The 8,116-nt window shown below is 50.4% G+C and overlaps 1 protein-coding gene across 1 annotated transcript; it reads left to right on the top strand.

Annotated features, from left to right (window-relative positions):
• Positions 1–1,331: 1,331 nt before the first annotated feature.
• COCSUDRAFT_65085 (hypothetical protein) lies at positions 1,332–6,917 on the top strand (the record flags this gene model as incomplete). The annotated part of the gene is made up of 12 exons (XM_005649567.1): positions 1,332–1,503; positions 1,825–1,877; positions 1,992–2,111; positions 3,081–3,185; positions 3,365–3,407; positions 3,705–3,888; positions 4,189–4,363; positions 4,637–4,691; positions 5,000–5,041; positions 5,269–5,395; positions 5,737–5,854; positions 6,052–6,917. 12 exons carry the CDS (start codon positions 1,332–1,334, stop codon positions 6,124–6,126), a joined length of 1,269 nt encoding a protein of 422 aa, XP_005649624.1. The 3' UTR covers positions 6,127–6,917.
• Positions 6,918–8,116: the final 1,199 nt, after the last annotated feature.

Genomic DNA, 8,116 nt, shown 5'->3' with positions numbered 1-8,116 from the left:
TGCTGACCGTGGGACCTGGAACATTGCCATGGGATTATATTTGTGGCTGATGTCTCCTAGTACATGACTGAGAATTATTTTGTATCTTCACACAGCTCTGAGGTGGTCAAGTGATGCATCTCCTACAAGGTTGGGTTGAAGGGGGAAGCACAGGGAAGTCATTTGGTCTTTCAGCTGGAAAATCTGGTCGATTTGGAAGTGCAAGGAACCTCTGACGTTGTTGACTGGTGCATCACTGGTGCTCCACGTGGAGGTGAGAATTTGCTGTGATCGTAATCGCAGCCATAGCTTTTCTCATTGTTGAAGTCTGCGTATTTGATCCATTGAGCTTTTTAGAATAAGTGCCAAAGATGAGAATTTCTTTTGAGTGTGTTGCTATCACACATGACATGCCCTGCATGACAAGGGCCTTATCACATGTGACAAGACACGAGTGCATGCACTGGTAATTATCCGCACACTGAACTGTGGTCCATCCGGCTTCAGGGGGGGTATGGCATACCCGGTATGCATGATCACCTTTGATCACATGATCATAGCACTGAGAATGGATATGTTGAGGCGTTGTCAGCCAGGCTGAGCCCCATTGTGATCATCATTGTTATGAGACTCATGAGTCCTCTCAGATCTGTACAGGGTCTGAGCAGGCGCAGCTGATCATTCACCTATGTGGCTGCCGTGTCTCTTTCATGCACGGACTGGACTTTCCCTCACTACCAAAGGAGGGGTCACTCTTGATTAGAGAGCAAGACGGCCACCTCAGCCTTGGTCATCCTGAGGGCCTGAGGGTGGCATGTGGACACGTGCCACCGTCAGGTCGGCCGGTTTGTCGGGCGTGTGGGTTTCCTAGAAGCGTCTTTGTGCTTGATCACATTATATGTTCTTCAAGCAAGCGGTTCCCACAGGGTGACCCGGTGAAATTCTGATTGGAAGCGTGCAAGCTCGTCACAAGCCTGCAGGCTGCCCAAAGGTCACGGGGTGTACGAGTACGCATTAGGCGTCCGAGGTCACAACCTCAGCAGACGTACTTGATCGAGTTAGTCACATTTCCTCGATCCCAGGTATCGCTTCTTGCTTTCGCCCCTTGTCTCCTGTTGCCATCACATGAAAGGGCAGGTGCAAACCTGACGGCGGCACGTGTCGAAGGGCCGTCGTGCAGAAGTGTTGTTTTCTACTGGTCGAAACAGCAGCTGCATTGATGAACTACGTTGTTTGAAGGTTATTGTTCAAATTCGTGCTGCGCCATGACTAGAATCGAGGCATTATGACGAACACGTCTGATCCTTACACCATGAAATCCGTGCGTGTTTTCGAGCAGGTGTTGCAGCCCGATGACAGGCGCAGCGCAAGGAAGCAACGAGAAAAGCGTCAATGGCGCTACTCGTACCACAAATTTTGGCGTAAGCAACGGCAATGGCAAAGTGATCGACTCGATCGATGGCAAGGCAGGGTTCAATCCGAGCCTTGAGCGCAACTCCAAGCAGCTGGCGTCACCTACAGAAGGTATGGCTGCTCTCTACTCACCTGTTGATGCTGTCGGCGTTCAGTTCTCAGAGAGGATTTCGCGGTGTGAATATCGTGGTCGTGCTAACAGCCCGCATGCGGCCACAGGCAACTACCCTTCGTGGACCCCGGGAAAGGGTGAGAAGAAAACGCACTATGTTCTTAGAGTGTTGACTGAAGGACATACTGTCACCGACGGTAAGACCTCGGTCCTCAAGAAATTGTTTGTTCTCCCAACCTGAGCTCGACATTGCCTCGTGCTTCGATCCGTCAGACGGTCATGTTCAGCCTTTTGATGCTTGGTTGTGCCATGCATCGCAGCCTTCTTGACAGTTGCGGCGGCCCAAATTGGGCAGATCATGCTGACACTACCGGTAAGTGGTAACTGCAGGCTTCTCCGTGCTGTGGCATCCCTACTGAAGTGTAAGCTCCCTTGTATGCCTGCAAATCAGAAACAGATGTCCTGAAATTGTCTTGTGTGTGTGCAGAACGCAATCTCCAAGACTGGGCTAAGCGCCGGAATTGTGGTCAGCATGGTGACAGCTTTCCTGTCGCTGTGGACCATGTATATGCTCTCAGCCCTCTACCAAGAACGCAAGCGCGACCTGGTGAGCCCTTGCCTTCAGTGTGTGCATGATGGATGTGATAACTTGATTTGCCGTTGAGCTCATGGCGAGTTTGCTTCAAAGACTGAAAGTGTGCTACCAACTTTTGCGAGATGTGAGTGCTTGCAAGCTGCGGGTCGTGCGATAAATTCCTCCAGATATGTGTGTGGCAATGCTTGACAGTGGAATCAATCTGAACTGTTCATGCTGAAAGCTGACTGTTTGTGTGCTCTGCATGCAGCTCAAACAAGGGACCTGGTGCGGACAAGAGCTTCTCTCAGATATATCCACACTGACTGTGCTCTCTGCCGTGTACTTGCCTCCCTAGTATAACTCATGCTGCACACTTTCTTTTTACCTGTATCCCAGCAGTGAGCACAGCAGTGCTGATGTAAGTATCTGTGCAGGTATGAGATTGATGGCAAGAGGCGCACTGTCACGCAGTAAGCCCCTTCACTCCAGCGGCATTGTTCCGTGCCTGTTTTCTGATGATCAGGCACCACATGTGATTACCTGTCCTGAAATCCTATAAGGACATTTCAGGCTAGAGTGCATGCATGCATTATCTGCTAGCATGTACTGAGGAACAAACAACTGCAGGTACCATGACGTGGTGGGATATCACCTTGGAAAGACTGTCGGCATCTTCGCCCAGATCTGCATTGCCCTCGGCCTCGCTGGCACTGGCATTGCTCAGGCGAGCTTCAAACACAATCTCCCCTGCCACTGTCGCCGTTGTTTGCTGATGAGCTCCTCCTCACAATTGGGCCTCTATGCATCCTGCACAGAATTTTTTTGATTTCTTTTGTGAGGCACTTTTTGGCAGAATCTCTGCCTTTTGTGGGGAGCCGCTTATCAACCTGCACAGTCAACGGTCCCTCTTGCTTTATTGCTAATGTGGCCAAGGAATAAATATCCTGGTTCCAGTGATTCCTGTTCATTCTCTTGATAGTGGGCTGTGTTGGGGCGCAGGTCATTGCGTGCGCCGGTGACATGTACTACATTGACAAGTCCTACAGCAAGCGCACCTACGAGCTCATCTTTGGCAGCGTGCTCATGCTCTTTGCCTTTGTCCCGGTGAGAGGACCTCCACATGCCCCTGCGCGCTGGCAATACAGGTTAAGAGTAATGTCAAAAGACATTACTCAGCGGCAAGCACAAGTATTAATTACAGACACCTCTGACAGTTTCTGGTCCAGGAGGTTTAGAGGCTATGCCTCGACTGAAGCTTAGTATTTGTGGTGGTGCTGTTGCAGACATTCCGCCACTTCCGCGTCCTGAATGTCATTGCACTCTTTGGTAAGCACAAGTTGCCAACTGCCATACGTTTCGCACCAGAAGCAGTATTTAAGATTCCAAGGAGATGGACAATTAAGCATCCTGTCAGTAGTCGCATGTTCTTCTACAAGTGCACTGGACCATTTATTGCAATTGTGCGAAAGCGTACTATTATATTGGTAATATCATATACATTACAGGTATTACAAACCCAGAGCCAAAGGGTGAAGGGCACATGTAAACTGCATTGACATTTGTGCAACATCACCCAGTCACATCATGTATGATACTTGACTGAGCATGTGCCACACTGCACAGGCACGAGCTTCACAGCGCTGTTCATCCTGGTGGAGGCAGGCAAGAAGGGCATACAGCCGGGAGCGGCCCTGACCAAGCCGGTCAGTGCGCAGGCCTTCTTCCTGGGCACCTCTGTTCAGATGCAGGCCATGGGCGCCCACGGCATCGCCCTGGAGATGCACGATGCCATGCAGGACTCCTCCAGGTGACTCATCAGCAGCCGCCATGCTTCATGATGTCATCCTTGACTAATCTTAGTCAGGACTTGTTGGTCTAGTAATCTGTGGTTGAGCGCTCTGAGTGTGGCTAAGAGATGTGGAAGCCAGCCCACAAGACAGGCCTGATTCATTTCTAGTGTATCTACTCTTCACTGACAGCTGTGGCAAACAAATGCTTCTTACACAGGCTTCTGATTGCCCGGCATGACCCCACACATAACCAGCTGGACGCAATGCATTCATACTTTGATTCAAAATTCCTATCTCAAGTACAAGTGTTCTGGCAGGTATGTGGCGGCCTACTTTGGCGGCTGGATATGGACGATCCTGCTGACCATGCCCCATTCCATTGCTGTCAACCTGGCCTGGCCCAAGCTGATTACTACAAATGACAACGTGTACGGAGTCCTGCCGCTCTCCAACGCCATGCGCCTCTCTGTCTGGCTCATGATCATCCACCAGGTGAGCCCTGCTGATGTGTCATGACGTAGTCATCCCCTCACATGGCAGGGTGCACTTTGGGGAAGCAGCGACCACGGGTGTCCTGCTTACCTGACCCAACACACATGACAAATGGGGCCATCTCCTCATCGATGCGCGGCAACAGGATAGATCATGCAACATTAAGAGCTGCTGTGCTGTGTTTGTCCGTGGATCATATTGGCGAACAAGGCCCAGTCATCTACATAGCATGCTGGTGTGATCTTACTAAAGCAGGATGTCTGTGTGTTGCAGTTTGTGGCATTTGCTCTGTACGTCACTCCTCTCCTCTACATGATTGAGAAGGTGCGTAGCAGTCCTGCACATGAACTTCTTGCTTCTCTTGCCGTGCAAGCAGCACTCTCCTCTGTCAGAAGTCCAGGCAACTTGATAATGTCAGTAAGTTTGTGGAGGTCTGCGTAGTTCTGACTAACAAATTGCTCTTGCTGTCTGTAGCTGGTGCGCACACACCATGCCAGATGGTATATCAGGCTACCAGCTCGTTTGCCTGGAGGTGAAAATCCCCCTTTTACGATTCATGGTAATGTTTCTGATGTCCTCTGGGTACCACTTTTGCTTGCAGATTGGTTGTTGACACTTTTTTGTTGTGCTATACAGCGCTTGTGATCTTCTTCCTCGGAGTTGCATTCCCCTTCTATGGTGCGCTTCCACCACACTTCCCTTCTGAAATAAATTCACTCGACATATCATTTCGGGGCGTTTTGGGATAAGAAGAGAGATTGTGTCATTGCGGCATGCACACAGCCTTGCATGACTTCAAATTTAATTGTCTGCTCTGAGCTGGGTGGCTGTACACAGCTTGTTTGATTTGCAACATCTTAGATGAAGGCATGCAGATTGAGTATGGATTGTGATTGCTGCTGCAGGCACCATCAACTCTCTCATGGGCGCTATCTCTGTCCCGACCACCTCTTTTGTGCTGCCTGCCGTGGCCTTCAACTGGTACTACCGCACCGAGGCCCGCCGCAACAGCTCTGCTTTGCCTCCATACTCGTGCGCCACCCAATGCTTTTGCATTACTCTCGTCTTAGCCAACTTTAGTGCCTGTCTTTTACAGGGAGAATGTGAAGTATTTAGCATCCCCCTGTCCCTCGCTGTCAAGGGGTGTACAGTATATAGGAGGACTTCATTTTCCCGCACCCCTTGTCGCTGGTGCTTAGTCCAAACTCGCCTGTCTTCTGTTCATGAGCTGTGCTTTATGCTTGAGTACTCTGGCGTATCAGTGATCCTCATTCAGCAGCAGCAGCAGCAGCAGATGTCATGACAGGTGCCTTGACAAAATTGTCATTGATGATGTGCACAACCCCATATGAAAGTGCAAATTATGCCTGCAGGCCCTTCAACAAGTTTGGCTGGAAGGTGGCTTTTGCCCTCAACTACTTCATCATGGTGGTCTACGCCGCCTTCACTGTCGGCGGCATCTTCTTCTCCATCCAGCGCATTGTGCAGCAGGTCTGTGCCCATCTTTACTCACCTCAACTCCGCTTATGCATGCTGAAATAGTACAGTATGCATGGTCACATTGCACTCTTGTTGTGGCTGCTTCGTTTTCGAGAAACGTGAGTCCCCTGGCACATGTGTATCACATGTCAGAATGGGGGTCCAAAGAGACCTGTTGCTGGAAGCTGACGGGGGGTCCTGTCTCGCAGTCATACACGTTCGGAGTATTTGCAGAATGCTACCAGTGCCCAAAGCTGGCCAATGGCGGCAACCACTATGGCTAGCAGCCCACTACCAGCCCATATAAGAGGAGCCCATCTGACACAAGCCCACTGGTTGCACCTGCAATGCCAATCCCTTTTTTGGGTTCTTGGGGTCATTTCTGGCTGGCTTTGAGCATTTGTGCGGTGCAGTCGCATAATTTTGGCATCTTTGCGGAGTGCTATCAGTGCTAGAAGCTGCCCAACGGGGGTTACCACACCTGAACATCAACCGGATGCTCCTGCTACACCTTATCTGGCTCTGAGTCTCTTAGATACAAACGAGGACCTTCGTGCCCATGTGCACAGCGAATGCTTCAGAGCTGATGAGCATGCCCTCCAGCACACCCGGGGTGTTGGGCAAGAAAGGTATTTATTTCGTCTGCAGACCCAAGTTCCAGCTGGACCTAGTTCAGACTGGCGCAGCCCTGTTCCTGCAGAGCTTGCAGAGCAAATATTCGTACTGAGAAGTGTTGTTGGATAGTCTTTTCACTTGCATGCATGGAAGCAAGGTGTGTATGTATGTTTTGCATGGCGAGCATCCACCGGCTTTTCTGCAGATTACACTGCATGCGTTGTAATTCATTGCAGTTGTTCCAACCTAAGGGTTGGCGACCTAGGTGATCATTGAGCGCAGCTATTACTCAGTAACGCGTTAACGCATTGCAGCCGCATTGCAGCGGCTGCAATGCGGCTTCCAAGTACTAGTTTTACCTTATTTTCGTGATCAGAGGAAAAGAGGTGTATGCTGACTGCATGTGGGTGCAATTTTGTTCATTTGGGTCTGAAAAATGCTGTAATTCTTGCTTTCAGTCTGGTTGCTTCCTGTTGCTGCCTGAAGGTGCTAGCATCTGGGATCACGTGCGTTACTAATGCGTTACTCACATAATACAATTTTGAGCTCTGCCAGAAACAAAACACTTTGCGCTCCTGCTTCATGCAAGTGATCCTTGGCTTGTTACCTGTCCAACATTGTACTATCGTGAAGTCTCATGAAAGGCCAAGGCAAAGCTGTCGACCGGTGTACTTCACGACAACATCGGTTCGAGCGTATGACTGAATGCCTTAGAGTTGCTTGTGAACTCTTCTATGGGGAAAGAATAGATCAAACACTTGATTCATGGTCGCTGAGGGGAGCATACATCGCCAGATTCAAGCCAGTTTCTTGCTGGATGATGAAGGCCATCACTCACGTACAGGACAGCTGTGCTTGCTGAGGGAGCCAATAATGCTTTTGTGTAATGATGAGAACCGAAAGAATACATCTATGAAGATAGATGCTTGGCAGGCAGCAAGAACAGCCTGGCGTTGCTAGACAGGGTTGGCTGGGATGATTGGACCATCACTCTCCCTGCCTCCTAATGTGACCGGTGCCATAAGAGGTGAAGTGCTCATCAGCGTTAGGCAACTCGTACTGGAGGACAGCCCCTCCCCGTCTTCAGTTGCTCAAGAGCATCAGGTACCTGAAACAGTCTTCATTCCATCACGTTTGGCTTAAGTAGATATGGTCTTGTGTAGAGCTGAAAATATGCTGACGAAGCCTAAACCCCTTGGTGACTGACTCTGCTCCTGCGTACTCCCAGGTTCGCATCCAATGGTGGGGCGACCGTGGGCCCGGCACTCTGCTGCATCTGCTGCCAGGCCAGCCTCAGGCTGCTGTGTGCTTTCCAGTACGCTGCACCGCAAGGTTCGTACCACAGGTTTCAGTGACATGACAGAACCCTCTTTTTGAAGAAGTGTTCTTGCTTTGCACGCTGTGCGTTCTCAAGACAGCTTGATGCCATGCAGCGTTAATAGTGTCGTATCAATTGTCATCTGTCCACTTGCTATGATACCAGGGCTTTTGGGCAGTACCTGGCTGACATGGAGTGGCTCACTCTGACGCTGGAGGATCACTTCAACGGCATGCTCGGGGAGGCTGCTGTCAAAGTGACAGCACTTGGGGAAACCACCCCTTTCGCTGGAAGTGTCACCTTTGTACAGGTAAGGCGTCCCCCCATGTCATCATCCCCGG

The sequence above is a fragment of the Coccomyxa subellipsoidea genome (genome assembly GCF_000258705.1).
Source record: "Coccomyxa subellipsoidea C-169, whole genome shotgun sequence".
Classification (NCBI taxonomy): domain Eukaryota; kingdom Viridiplantae; phylum Chlorophyta; class Trebouxiophyceae; family Coccomyxaceae; genus Coccomyxa; species Coccomyxa subellipsoidea.
This window is presented reverse-complemented; position numbering and strand designations above follow the sequence as displayed.